The 15023-nt window shown below is 43.6% G+C and overlaps 1 protein-coding gene across 13 annotated transcripts in view; it reads right to left on the reverse strand.

Moving 5' to 3' along the window:
* The window catches only part of ZMYM4 (zinc finger MYM-type containing 4), a 161057-nt gene extending 157992 nt beyond the window's left edge, over nt 1–3065 (reverse strand). For 6 of the 13 annotated variants that reach the window (XM_028844726.2, XM_028844727.2, XM_015135095.3 and 3 more), the window contains exon 1: nt 2690–3065. Coding sequence is in view for 2 of the 13 variants with exons in the window: in XM_015135088.3 (XP_014990574.3) it covers nt 2681–2728 (48 nt within the window). In the remaining 11 variants the exon portion in view is untranslated. 13 annotated transcript variants of the gene reach the window in all.
* Nucleotides 3066–15023: the final 11958 nt, after the last annotated feature.

Genomic DNA, 15023 nt, shown 5'->3' on the forward strand with positions numbered 1-15023 from the left:
AACCCCATTAATTCCAAAAATTAATGAATGTAACATTCCTCCGTGATGAAACTGGCAAAATAATGGTGGAAACCTATACAAGTGCTGCATATGTTATAGGTTGTTAAAAATAAAATTAAGTTTTGGCCCGGGCCCGGTAGCTCATACCTGTAATCCCAGCACTTTGGGAAGCTGAGGTGGGCTGATTACCCGAGGTCAGGAGTTCGAGACCAGTCTGGCCAACATGGCGAAATCCCATCTCTACTAAAAATACAAAAATTAGCCAGGCATGGTGGTGCGTGCCTGTAATCCCAGTTATGCAGGAGGCTGAAGCAGAATTAATTGAACCCATGAGGTGGAGGTTGCAATGAGCCAAGATTGCGCCACTGCACTCCAGCCTGGGTGACAGAGCAAGACAATAATAATAATAAAGTTTTTACTGCTACCAGTGTGGAATCTTTTTTTCTTTTCCAGCATTCCTTTAGCAGAAGATTCACAAGACCAGTAACATCTTTAAAGTGTACTACAAGAGCTAGAAAATATTTAAAATCCAGCTGAATTTGTTGTCAAAGTGCACAGATGTTTTCTAGAATATCCTACAACATCTTAGTACCGAAGGTGAATGACAACATTCCCAGCAACTGGATGCAGAAATCTCCCTGAATTAACATTACATATCTGAAGTAATTTACCCTATATATTTTCATTGGTGGACTATTTGCCATATGTCTTCATCCAAGCACAGTAAGGATCCAGTTCAAAACTGAACACAACTTGAAATTTTTAAAATTTCAAAACCCATGCATTCCATAACCAACATTTATACTTACAAAATTATTTGGACATACCATCATACTGCTTACCTTGCTCTACGACTAATTATTGCATTAGGTGAATCCAACATTTTGTAAACTTATCAACGGTAAACATTTATTGTTCAAAACACTACAATAAAATGCATTAAAATAACATGACTGATGAACAAAAAGAGGGATAGAGGAGTAAATACATGATAAAACAAGTGGAATGCAATTCTTTTGGGGAGGGGGGGTTTGAGACAGTGTCTCACTCTGTCACCTAGGCTAGAGTGCAGTAGCCCGATCTCGGCTCACTGCTACCACCGCCTCCCGGGTTCAAGCAATTCCCCTGCCTCAGCCTCCCGAATAGCTGGGATTTACAGGCACCCGCCACCACGCCGGGTTTTTTGTATTTTTAGTAGAGATGGGGTTTCACCATGTTGGCCAGGCTGGTCTCGAAATCCTGGCCTCAAGTGATCCGCCCGCCTCAGCCTCCCAAAGTGCTGGGATTACAGGCGTGAGCCGCCGCGCCTGTCCAGAATGCATTGTTAACCGTACGATCTAGGCGGTTGGGTGCATGGCTGCTCCCTGTAAGTTTTATAATTCTGCCGGATAGTTCAAAATATTTTCCTAATAAATTGTTGGAAAAAATAATACTTGCTGCTACTTTGGTCATTTACAATTGAAGCTTTTAAAAAGAGAAACATAGATTAAACTCCTCTGTGGCATCCCACACAGGCACTACAGTTGGGACAAACCTGGATTCAAATCCTAGCTCAACCTTGCACCTAGTTGTGTGATCTAAGTAAATTACTTAAGCCCTCAACACCTAAATTTCCTCATCTCCAAATAGGTTCTACGTGGAGTTACTATGAAGTTAAATTCTTCACATAAAGCTCTTAGCTCAGTGCCAGGCACATAGTAAGCACAAAAAGCTTCAGCTATAGCATCATTATGAGATTAATTTTACGCTAAGCTGAAAGGCCATTCTTCATAAAGTAGTAATTTTTTGCCCTTTTGCTAATTGATCGTTTCTGAAACCATTCCCAAAAGGAAGACTTCTAAAAGGAAACTTACTTCTTATGCTAAGCGGGGAGGAAGTAAAAGAAAAGTGAGGGATATTGCTCAATCGATAGTACAGTATTGTTCGCCATCTGAAAAAAACCACTGAAAATTAAATAAGAAAAGTTTCCAGACAAACTTTAAAAGGTATTCAAACAACTCCTATGTAGAATTGGCTTCACCTCTGCAGGTTGATTGGGTACATCCCTGTTATGACAAAACTTGTCATACTCTTCCACGTATTACTCTAATTACGAGTAAGAGGCTAGGTTAGAACATGACATTCATAGTAGCCAAAATCTTTCTCCTAAATCAGGACATGCCAACGATCCCACTTCTTCACAGGTAAGACCCCCACCCCTACTTTGGTCTACATAACGGCTATGGGGGGAGGGGAAAGGAGGCAGGAAAATGAATTCGCGATGGTGTTACTGAAGAACCCTCCGGTTATTTCTCCTGAGACCCCTCCACGACTTATTCCCGCCACCACCACCCCCACCTGACCTCTCCCCAGTTAAACTTCCACACTCTGATGGACTAAAGATGCACTTACGAATCTGACACCTCCCCTCCCCGGGCCCAGATATCCCACCCCAGTGCTGGGGAAGGTGGGGGGAGGAAGGCAAACAACGGCCCCCTCCCTTCCCCCCCGCACCCAGCAGCAAATCTTTGTCCCACCTGCCGAGGGACCGCTCGCCAGCGCGCTCCGGACCCCAGGCTGCCTCAGACCTGCCCGCAACCTTGTTCCAACTGGGCCTCGGCGACCCCTACACGAACCTGAGTATGGCCCATTCCCGGCCCCGGGCCGCGCCCCGCCCCCCGCCGCCCGAGTTCAGCCTCACCTCACCTACCCTCTTTCGGGGGCCGGACTCCACCTCTCTCTCCGCCATGTTGGGCCCCGCTCGGAACCGCTGCGGCTCCCCGCGCGGTGGCGGCGGTACCTCTCGGGCCCCCGGCCCCCGCCCACACTGCAGGCACGGCCGCCTCGCGGCAGCTTCCCTGGACCCGGCCGGGCCTTGCGCCGAGAGTGGGGAGGGGGCGGATGCCGCGCGCCGGGCCGCAGCTTCTGAGATCCCACGGGTCCGCGCGTGGGCGGGAGGGCCTGCCCGGGGACTGGGGGGGGCCGGGACTCGGGGGGTTAATGGCCTCCAAAGGGCCCCGTGAGTAGGATTATTTTCTCTCAGAGAAATTCCTCCGCCTGCGGTTTCTTAAAGGGATCACCAAATCAGCCCCTTGCGCGCGCCCCTGATGCGCAGGCGCACCCTAAGTCCCTCCTTCCTTTCCCACCAAGCCCCCGGTCCTGAGCGTGCGCGGTAAGTGGCCTTGGGTAGGCCAAATCCTGCAAGTCTCTTTGCTGCCAGCAGCTGCTCCCACCACTCAACTATGGCTGCTCCCTTAAAGGGACCATGACGCAGTGATGAAGGAAGAATGAAAGAAGTTAGTGGAAAGACAATCTGGAGAATTGGGTGTAATGTCAGTGAGGGGTCCACATCACCATCTTGCACCTGACTGCAGTGGTACCATTGAAAAGGGAAAGTCATGGTGAGCTGAAGTTCTCGGTGGACCTCTGAACATGAAGAATCCCAAACCAATGAGGGAACAAGATAGTCATCTCAAGGAAAACCAACTTTCCTCCCTTTCGACCGCCTGTTCTGAAGTACAAGGCATAGAATATCAAGAGCCAACTCTTATTACCTCACCTTAAAATCAAAGCTTTTGGTGATTTTGAAGACTGAACCAACAACTGGAAATAATTTGTTCAATAGTAGTTTCTCCTTAGAACATCAAAATGGAGAAGGATCTTAGGGAACCATTTACTCCCAATGATAAAGTTGCAGCCTGATCATGGGAAGTGCTCCCAATGATAAAGTTGCAACCTGATCATGGGAAGTAATTCGTCCCAATGTAACTAATGGCTGGTGTGGAGCTGGAATCAAGATTTCAGTCTCAGTCCTCCAGGCTGTCTTCAGCAAGAGATAAATTTCGTTTAATCTGGTATCCCTAGAAGATTAAAAATTGAAGTTTCATGGTATTTGGAGAATATCATAATTCTCCTGTGAAGATGTAATGATTTGCAGATGATGTGTGTCCTCATTCACCTCTACTGAAGGAGCTTGACAATCTGCCGTAAAGGATAAGCATCTTATTTCTAAGCAGGAAACCAGGAAGTAGATTTGGGTCTATCTTGTTCCAAAACTGGGAACAAGATAGGAACTATCTTGTTCCTAAGCTGAAAATGGCTGAAGAGAGGGCTTCATTCCTCTTCTGTTCATTCTAGTTCCCACAAGCTTTGGGTGGAGAAAAAAAATGAAGCTTATAATGATAACTCAGGGACAGTGGGGAGACATATAGTAAGAATTAGAAAGAAGTTGCCTCCTGAAGGCCATTTCCCATGACAAGACATATTCAAGTGGGAATAAGTAGCTCCTGAAGTCACATGATAATGAGATGTAACTTCTTTTTTATTTATCACTTGGTAGCTCTTCTGAAACGGACGTTTTCTAATCTGTAATATTTTGCTGAAAACTATTGGTGAAATTGCTGGAAGTTTCCATACTGTCCTTGCTTATGCCTTTAGCACTGTCTTTAATTTCACTCCTGGGTAGGAGAGAAGAAAGAAGGACAAAGAAATACGTTCATTTCAGCCAGAATTTTAAAAACATGTCCCCTTTAGTTCCATGTCCAGGACAAGAAAGAAAAGAGGAGCCACAAAAAGATAATTCCAGGGAATGTGGCTACATAAAACTTCTAGTGGTTTCCACCTGTTTTGTTGGCAGTGGAATACTCCCTTCTAATAAAATCTGATGGTTTAAAATGTGGAGCTGCTAAGTTGGGAGTGTAAGTGGGGAACCCACTAGTCTGTCCACCCAGCCTCACCCTTGCACTCTCTCTCCTTTCATGCCCCCTCCCATCATTAGAGAAATGTTGACTTTCTCAGATCACAGTTTAAACTTATTAGTTTAGTCTAACTCCACATTTTCAAGGTGGAGCCTCTGAGGCTTAGAGAAGATATGATTTGCTTGAGATCACACACAGGATTAGTAGCAGTATCAAGACTGAAACAGACATCTTGATCCCCAGGGCTCTGTCCTGCGCCGACTGTTTCTGGAGGTATTAGCAATGTGTTAGGTCTTGAATAATAGGTGGGATTTGTATATTTCAAATAATGTAGAAGCATAACATGAATGTTCAGGGCAATCATCCATATGGAGGAATGAGACAAGAGAAAACCATTTAGTGAGCACTGAAAAGTTAATCATAATTTTATAGAAGGGTTCACAGAGCTTAAGTGACTAGTCCAAGATCATTCAGCACTGAGGCCAAGTCAGAATTCAAAGGCTTGTTCTTTCTGACTTACTTGAAATATCGTAAACTAGACATTTCATGGTGGCCTTGTGACCAAATCTGCTCTGCAGAAATGCATTTGATTTGTACTGTGTATAGCTATATGATCTTGGTCAAGGCAGTTGTCCTGTGCCTCACTTTCCTTGTCTGTAAAATGGGGCACCAAGAGAATTAAATTAGTTAACATCTCTAAATCTCCTAGAACACTGTTGGTTCCTAATACCATATGAGTATTATTATCTTTTTTTTTTTTTTTTTTTTTTGAGATGGAGTCTCGCTCTGTCATCCGGGCTAGACTGCAGGGGCTAGAGTGCAGTGGCATGATCTTAGCTCACTGCAAGCTCTGCCTCCTGGGTTCACGCCATTCTCCTGCCTCAGCCTCCTGAGTAGCTGGGACTACAGGCGCCCACCACCACACTCAGCTATTTTTTTGTATTTTTAGTAGAGATGGGGTTTCACCATGTTAGCCAGGATGGTCTCGATCTCCTGACCTCGTGATCCACCCACCTAGGCCTTCCAAAGTGCTGGGATCACAGGCATGAGCCACCATGCCCAGCCATTATCTTTAAAAAAAAAAAAAAAAAGTTATATATCAACTTTTTAAATGAGATATTTCACCTTCAAATTCAGTGTTCTGACTTATCTCAAAAAAAAAAAAACTAGACTATAATGGGGGTAGTATCTTGCAAATATCAAACTGATTTCTTTTAACTTTCTTAAGTCATCCTCTATCATAGACTCTTGCTTGAAATGTAGCCTTGAGACTTATTTTCCCAATCAGGAGAGAACAGAATGGAGAGAAAAAGAATTTGCTAAATTTTCTTGGTTCCATTTAATCTATGAAGCTCAGCACATAATAATTTTATAGAGTTCTTACATACTCCACAGGAAATGCCTTCCATCCAAATGTCGTTCCATCCAGGACAGCTAAGCCATGAGGCTGTGTATAGGGAAATAAAAGAAAAGTCTGACTCTTTTAATAAAAGTGTAGAGAGAAGAACAAAGAGAGAGGTAAGAGAGGCATAGGTTAAGAGATAGGTGCTCCTGTCTTCTCATTCCAGCTCTTCAAAGCAGATAGGATTCTTTCTTTGCTCTGTTTAGGATTCCAAGTAAAGATGACTTGCAGACTATGCCCATACCAACAAGCAGCCAGCCACATATGGGAAGTCATGCCCTGGTGTAGTTGGGAAAAGAGAGCAGACCTGCATTTAGCTGCTTAGAGTGTCTCTCAGCCAGAGGTGAATCCAGGTTTTACAGATCTTGAAGCTTATGTGATGGGGGGAGAGGGAGGGTTTTTTGGTGGTGGTGGTGGTTGTTGTTTGTTTTTTAAGAAAAAACACACAATTACATACACAAAGTTAGGTACAGGTTTTGGGAGGAGCTCGGCAAGTGAGTGATCCTTAGCTCCTGCGATAGAATATATCCAAAAGTTCCCACATACCCTGTAGAAAAATAAGGAAAGTAGCCAAGACTGCTGGCTGGCAAGTATAGGAGGAAGTAGCTCTGTAAATTACACTGGGTCAGGAACAAAAAGTAGTAACAGCCAGACCTCAGGAAGAGCTGTGGTTTGCCTTCAGGCTCTGAGCAAACTCAGCAAGGCCAGGCTACAAAACATTCCACTCTCTTACCAACAGGCTGTAGAGCATCCTGAGAGGTCAGGGACTCCAAATAGATCCAAGGTCTCAGGCTTCCCCAACGTCATAATGCCTCATACATGCAGACACTATTTTAGAGACTCACTCAGAGGGAGAGGGCAGCCACAGGAAAGATTCAGTGTTTCTTTCCGAAAGAAAGTATTGACTAACAGAATTCTAACCATTAGATTCAAATATGTTTTAAACTATGTTGGACATTTAGGTAGATCCATTCAGAAAATGTTAGGAAGAAAGTAAAGCAAGTGGGATAAAAAATAACTGTAGTGGGGCTACTTTAGATATGTTAGTCAGCGAATATTTTCCGAGGAGGTGACTTTGTTTTTCTTTTTCTTTTCTTTTGGAAACAGGGTTTTGGTTGGGTGCAGTGGCTCATGCCTGTAATCCCAGCACTTTGGGAGGCTGAGGCAGGTGGATCACTTGAGGTCAGGAGTTCCAGACCAGCCTGGCCAACATGGTGTCTCTACTAATTTGTGTCTCTACTAAAAATACGCAAATTAGCTGGGCATGGTGGCGCACGCCTGTAATCCCAGCTGCTCAGGAGGCTGATGCAGGAGAATTGCTTGAACCCAGGAGGCAGAGGTTGTAGTGAGCCAAGATCGCGCCACTGCACTCCAGCCTGGGTGACAAAGTGAGACTCTGTCTCAAAAAAAAAAAAAAATGAGAGAGAGGATCTTGCTCTGTCATCCAGGCTGAAGTACAGTGTCACCTTCGTAGCTCACTGCAGCCTCAAACTCCTGGGCTAAAGTGATTCTTCCAGCTCAGCCTCCCAAAGTGCTAGGATTATAGCTGTGAGCTGTCACACCTGGCTAGGAGGTGACATTTGAGCTGAAACTTAAATCATGACCTCATGACTGAGAGCCATCTGTGCAAATGTCTGGATCAGAGCATTCCAGTCAAAGGGAGCAGCAAGTGTAAAACCCCTTGGCAGGAACAAACCTGAAGTGTTCAAGAAAAGCAAGGTGCCAATGTTACTAGAACCAAGTGAGAGAGGGGTAGAAGATGAAGTCAGAGAAGCAGACAAAGACAAATTATGAAGATCCTTGGAGGCCATGGTAAGGATTTGTAATTTTCTGTGTATGATGGAAAGCCATTGAAATCTTAAAAAAAAAAAAAAAAAAAAAAAAGATGTGAACCCTCTGGATACCATGTGCATTACAGAATAAACCATAAAGGAGCAAGGGTGGATTTAAGTTAAGAGGCTTTGTGGCAGTCCAGGTAAGAGATAACAATGACTTAGCCTAGGGCATTGGCATTGGAGATAGTAAAAATTAGTCAGATTCAGGATATATATATTTTGGAGGTAGGCCAGGCACCGTGGCTCATACCTGTGATCCCAGCACTGTGGGAGGCAGAGGCAGGCGGATCACAGGGTCAGGAGATCAAGACCATCCTGCCTGACATGGTGAAACCCCATCTCTACTAAAAATACACAAAATTAGCCAGGCGTGGTGGCGGGCACCTGTAGTCCCAGCTACTCTGGAGGCTGAGGCAGGAGAATGGCGTGAACCCAGGAGGTGGAGCTTGCAGTGAGCCAAGATTGCGCCACTGCACTCCAGCCTGGGCGACAGAGTGAGACTCCATCTCAAAATAATAATAATAATAATATTTTGGAGGTGTAGCCAATAGGATTGCTACTAGTGAATTGGGTGCTGGGAGTGAAAGAAAAGGTGATTTAGGGATGATTGTTAGCTTTTTAGCCTAAGTAGATAGGATAATGCTGTTGCCCATTATTTGAAATGGAGAAGAAAAGAGCAGATGTGAGAGAGTGGGCAGAGATGGAAGGAAGATGTCTTGGACATGATAAATTTTAGATGCCTCTAGACATCCAAGTGGAAATGTCAAATAGCAGTTAGATATTCAAGTCTGAAGCTTAGGAGAGATAACAGGGCTAGAGATAGAACTATGGGAGTCGTCGGTATAAGCCATAGACTTGATAGTGTTACCGAGAGCACGTATATTGAAATGAGCCCTGAGGCACCCCAACACTTATGACTTAGGAAGAGAAAGAGGATCAGCCAAGTAGGAAAGTCAGGAGAATGTGTGGTCTCAGTAACCAAATAAAGAGTGTTTTGGGAGAGGCTCAATTACTAATTTTTCAGATGTCACTGGGAGGACAAGTAAGATGAGGCCCAATAATTGATGAGAAGATTGAAAGATTTTTAGTGATCTGGACTAGAATCATTTCAGTGGATTTGTTTAAACATAAGCATGATTGGAGTGGTCTGAGGAGAGAACAGGAGATGAAGACGTAGAAACAGTGAATATGAACAATTCTTTCAAGAAGTTTCACTTTGAAAAAGATTAGAGAAATAAGGTGTTATTGGAGAAGAATGTGGCCAATAAATCTTTTTTTAAAAGATGGGAATCACTAACGCACATTAAAAATAGTAAACCATGACCAAATATATTGGAAAGGTCTAATAAATGACATGGGCTAGGCGCAGTGGCTCACGCCTGTAATCCCAGCACTTTGGGAGGCCAAGGCGGGTGGATCACCTGAGGTCAGGAGTTCAAGACCAGCCTGGCCTACATGGTGAAACCCCGTCTCTACTAAAAATACAAAAATTAGCTGGACATGGTGGCGGGCGCCTGTAATCCCAGCTACTTGAACTCAGGAGGCTGAGACAGAGAATCGCTTGAACCTGGGTGGCGGAGGTTGCAGTGAACTGAGATTGTGCCATTGCACCCCAGCCAGAGCGACAAGAGCAAAACTCCATCTCAAAAATAAATAAATAAATAAACGACATGGCCTCCAAAACCTCTCCCTCCAAGCCGAAACAAACCATGGAGATGAGGCTGAGACAGTAGAGAAAAGCCAGAAAGTAGATAACTGGGCAAGTCAAAAAGAAATCACGCATCCTGGGGTAAATCCAACTCTAGAAGTCAGTGTTCCATCTAGTATTTAGTCCCTGGGACATGCATTCTTTAGAATTATCTTAATTATTTTTTTTTTTCTGCAAAGGAAGCTAAATATCAGTTCGTTGATTGATTATTTATTTATTTATATTAGAGACAAGGTCTTGTTCTGTTGCTCAGGCCAGAGTATGGTGGTGTGATCATGGCTCACTATAACCTCAAACTCTTGGGCTAAAGGGATCCTCCCACCTGAGCATCCTAAGCAGCTAGGACTACAGGCATGTGCCACCACTCCAGGCTAATTTTTAAAATATTTTTTAGAGATGGGATCTCTCTATGTTGTCCCGGCTGGTCTTCAACTCCTGGCCTCAAGCAGTCGTCCCACCTTTATCTCCCAAAGTGCTGGGCATGAGCCACTGCACCCAGCCAGTAAATATCAGTGTACTTCTATAAACCTTGTTCTTCAAGTTCTACTGGATGAAATACAATTCAGTACTAACCAGAATATATTAAAGACGAGCACATTGAAGCTGGGTGTGGCAGCATGCACTTGTAGTCCCAGCTTCTTGGGAGGCTGAAGTGAACTATGATTGTTCCTGTGGTTAGCCAGTGCATTCCAGTTTCCTGGGCAAATAGTGAGCCTCTGTCCAGAAAAAAGAAGGAGAAGGAGAAGAAGGAGAAGAGGAAGAAGAGAAGGAAGGAGGAAGAAGGAGGAGGAGAAGGAGGAGGAGGAGAGGAGGAGAAGAGGAGGATGAGGAGAGGAGGAGAGAAGAAGAAAGAAGAAGAAGAAGGAGAAGAAGGAGAAGAGGAAGAAGAAGAAGAAGAAAAAGAAGAAGAGGAGAGAAAGAAAGAGAAAGAAAGAGAAAAGAAGATGAAAGATGAGCACAGTTAATGCTGGTGAGTTAGATATTTTGCATGACAGAATGAAAAGGTAGAGAATGTAGTCTGGCAAGTAACAGTATTGTAACCCACCTGAATAATCATGAGAGGTTTTCAGCTCCTGAAATGATGCCAATAATAACAGCAACATTGCTTTCAGTAATGCAGAAATTATTTTCAAAAGAAAGTTTTTTAAAGTTTTATATTAAAAATCATTTCCCCTGGCTGGGCGCAGTGGCTCACACCTGTAATCCCAGCACTTTGGGAGGCCAAGGCAGGCAGATCGCCTGAGGTCAGGTGTTTGAGACCAGCCTGACCAATATGATGAAACCCCGTCTCTACTAAAAATACAAAAATTAGCTGGGCATGGTGGCATGTGCCTGTGGTTCCAGTTACTCAGGAGGCTGAGACAGGAGAATCTCTTGAATCTGGGAGGCGGATGTTGCAGTGAGCCGAGATCACACCATTGCACTCCAGCCTGGGCAGCAAGAGCAAAACTCCATCTCAAAAAAAAAAAAAAAAAAAAAAAAAAAAACCACTCCCCCCACAAAGAAAAACAGAATATGCACCTTTTAATTTTATTTATTTATTTTTTGAGAGAGAGAGAGAGAGACCAAGTCTTGCTCTGTCGCCTAGCTGGAGTGCAGTGGCACGATCTTGGCTCACTGCAACCTCCGCCTCCCAGGTTCAAGCAATTCTCCTGCCTCAGCTTTCTAAGCAGCCGGGACTACAGGTGCACACCACCACGCCCAGCACATTTTGTATTTTTTTTTAGTAAAGCCGGGGTTTCACTATATGTTGGCTAGGCTGGTATTGAACTCCTGACCTCAGGTGATCCACCCACCTCAGCCTCCCAAAGTACTGGGATTACAGGCGTGAGCCACCAGGCCAACCCAGAATATGCACTTTAAAACTCTAGAAAGATACGAAAAAAACAGTAGTTACATATTTGTAACTTCTGCTACATAGGTGCTAGTACTTACATATGTCATAGTAGTAGTTACATATGTAACTTCTAGTACATAAGTAGTAGTTACATATGTAACTTCTCATAGGTAAGTAGTAGTTACATATGTAACTTCTCATAGGTAAGTAGTAGTTACATATGTAACTTCTCATAGGTAAGTAGTAGTTACATATGTAACTACTAGTATGTTAGTAGTAGTTACATATGTAACTACTGCTACTAGGTAAGTAGTAGTTACATATGTAACTTCTACTACAAATTTGTAACTTCCAAGATAAAGGAAGATTGTGGGGAATAACCTTCCTTCTATACCTTTTCAGTTTTTGAACTATGCAAATATATTACTTATTTTTTAAATCAAATAACTTTTAAACTAGTTCCCTAAGAATTCTGATTAAAATAGTAAAGAGCTGAAATAAGTGAAAAAATAATGTTATCATCAACAAAACATCCAGCATACATTAAACAACAGGATGGGAACAAATGTTATTTATCATGCTTTCTGTATGAACGGCAATTTATTGCTTTCAAGGTATTTTCACACACATTTTCATCTTGCCTGTTAGAGAACATTTTATCCACATTATTTTACAGAAGAGGACACAGACTCTCAGAGGTTAAGTGACCATAGGTTGTCACCAAGGCCACATAGCTAATAAGAGGAGGAACCTGATAGATGTTTAGGCTGTCTAACTCCAAGTTTAGACAATTTCAGGACAAAGTTTACAAATGCAAATACCCCAGAAGCAAGGTTACAAATGCAAATGCTTACAGGAGCCAGTATGCAGCATAAATGAGTAAAAAAAAACCCAAGTGGAATAGCAGAAAGCTCATGCCCTTTCTGCCGGGGCAGCCACTACTCATTCCAGGATATTCTTCCCAAGAGGGAATGCCAGCCCATCCTTGCCAGATCTTCACATTGCTAACTCAGAAATTAGACTCTACTTGAAATTTCCCACCGGGCACGGTGTCTCACGCCTGTAATCCCAGCACTTTGGGAGGCTGAGGCGGGAGGATCACGAGGTCAGGAGATCGGGACCATCCTGGCTAACATGGTGAAACCCTGTCTCTACTAAAAATACAAAAAATTAGCCTAGCGTGATGGTAGGCGCCTGTAGTCGCAGCTACTGGGCAGGCTGAGGCAGAAGAATGGCGTGAACCCAGGAGGCGGAGCTTGCAGTGAGCCGAGATCGCTCCACAGCACTCCAGCCTGGGCGACAGAGCGAGACTCCATCTCAAACAAACAAAAACAAAAAAAGAAATTTCCCAATTTATTGTAGTTTTTTTTTTTTTTTTTTTTTTTTTTTTTTTGAGACAGAGTCTTGACTCACTGCAACCTCTGCCTCCTGGGTTCAAGCAACTCTTGTGCCTCAGTCTCCCAGGTAGCTGGGACTATAGGTGCATGCCACCACGCCCGGCTAATTTTTTGTATTTTTAGTAGAGATGGGGTTTCACCATGTTGGCCAGGCTGGTCTCGAACTCCTGACCTCAGGTGATCCACCCACCTCAGCCTCCCAAAGTGCTGTGATTACAGGCTTGAGCCACAAGGCCTGGCCTAAGCTTACATTTCAGTTGTGTTAAGAATACTCACTTTGTGGGCATTCACTCTCCAGAACTTTTTTATCTTGCAAAACTGAACCTCTATACCCAATAAACAATAAATCCTCTATTTTCCCTTCCCCCAGCCCCGGCCATCAACATTCTTTCTGTTTCTATGAATTTGACTACTCTAAATACCTCACATAAATAAATCGCACAATATTTGTCTTTCTGTGACAGGTTTGTTTCACTTAGCATAAAATCTTCAAGGTTCATCCAGTTGCAACATGTGTCAGAATTTCCTTCCTTTTTAAGGCTGAATGATAATACATTGCATGTATATACCACATTTGTTTATCTATTCATCTATCAATGGACACTTGAGTTGCCTGCCTGTTGGTTATTGTGAATAATGCTGCTATGAACATGAGTGTGCAAACATCTCTTTGAGACCCTGCTTTCGATTATTTTGAATATATACTCAGAACCCAATTTTTTTAAAAATAACTTTATTGAGCTATAACTTACATACCATACAACTCATCCATTTAACATATATGATTCAGTGGGTGTTTGTTTGCTCGTTTGTGTGTTTGTTTTTTGAGATGGAGTCTTGCTCTGTCACCCAGGCTGGAGTGCAGTGGTGCAATCTCAGCTCACTGCAACCTCTGCCTCCCTGTTCAAGTGATTCTTCTGCTTCAGCCTCCCAAGTAGCTGGGATTACAGGCGCACACCACCACACCCAGCTAATTCGTGTATTTTTAGTAGAGATGGGGCTCACTATGTTGGCCAGGCTGGCCTCGAACCCCTACCTCAGGCGACCTGCCCACCTCGGCCTCCCAAAGTGCTGGGATTACAGGCGTGAGCTACTACAGTCACCACAGTCACTTTTAGAACATTTTCATCATCTCAAAAAACTACACTTTAGCTATTGCTCTCCTGTCTCCCTGGCCCCTACTCCCCCTGCATTCCTAAGCAACCTCTAATCTACTTCCTGTCTCTATAGATTTCCCTATTCTGGACATTTCATACTGATGGACTCATACAATATGTGATTTCCATGACTGACTTCTTTCACTTAGCATACTGTTTACAAGGTTCAGCCATGTGATAACATGTATCAGTACTTCATTTCCTTTTTTTTTTTTTTTGGTGAGGGGGACCTAGTCTCACTCTGTCGCCAGGCTGGAGTGCAGTGGTGCCATCTTGGCTCACTGCAACCCCTGCCTCCTGGGTTCAAGCGATTCTCCTGCCTCAGCCTTCCAAGTAGCTGGGACTACAGGCATGCACCACCACGCCCAGCTAATTTTTGTATTTTTAGTAGAGACAGAGTTTCACCATGTTGGCCAGGATGGTTTTCATCTCCTGACCTCATGATCTGCCTGCCTCAGCCTCCCAAAGTGCTGGGATTACAGGCATGACCCACCACACCCCACCTTCATTTCCTTTTATGGCTGAGTAATATTCTATTGTATGGATATAGCATGGAATTTCTCAGTTTTTGAGTGCTGTCAATTAAGTAAAATAGTTTTAAATTTTCCATATAAGCCAACAATAAATATCTGCAAAGCCCCCAATTTGCAACCTTTACATAAACTTCAAATTAATATCTCCTAACAGCATTGTACAAAATAAAACACAGCAATAAGAGAAGATATGCAGGCAAACATTGGAAGGAAAAAAATATTTAAAACCAATAGAAGCACAGATCAAGGCAGTTCAACACAATCCGTTCCCTTCGTAGCCTCACAGGAACAGCAATGGTAGCCTGGAGACACAGCAAGCTCTAGCTCCTAGGATGAAAATGGAAAGTAACATGCAAAAGAGTATTAATTTTCTCCCAGACACAGGGGTCTGTCCTATTCAGTTTCGATCACTCTATCTTGGGCATCTTCATGTATGAACAAACCTAAAGTGAGCGCTTCCTAGAGTGAGGCAAACAGC

Source organism: Macaca mulatta, chromosome 1 (genome assembly GCF_049350105.2).
Source record: "Macaca mulatta isolate MMU2019108-1 chromosome 1, T2T-MMU8v2.0, whole genome shotgun sequence".
NCBI classification, from domain to species: domain Eukaryota; kingdom Metazoa; phylum Chordata; class Mammalia; order Primates; family Cercopithecidae; genus Macaca; species Macaca mulatta.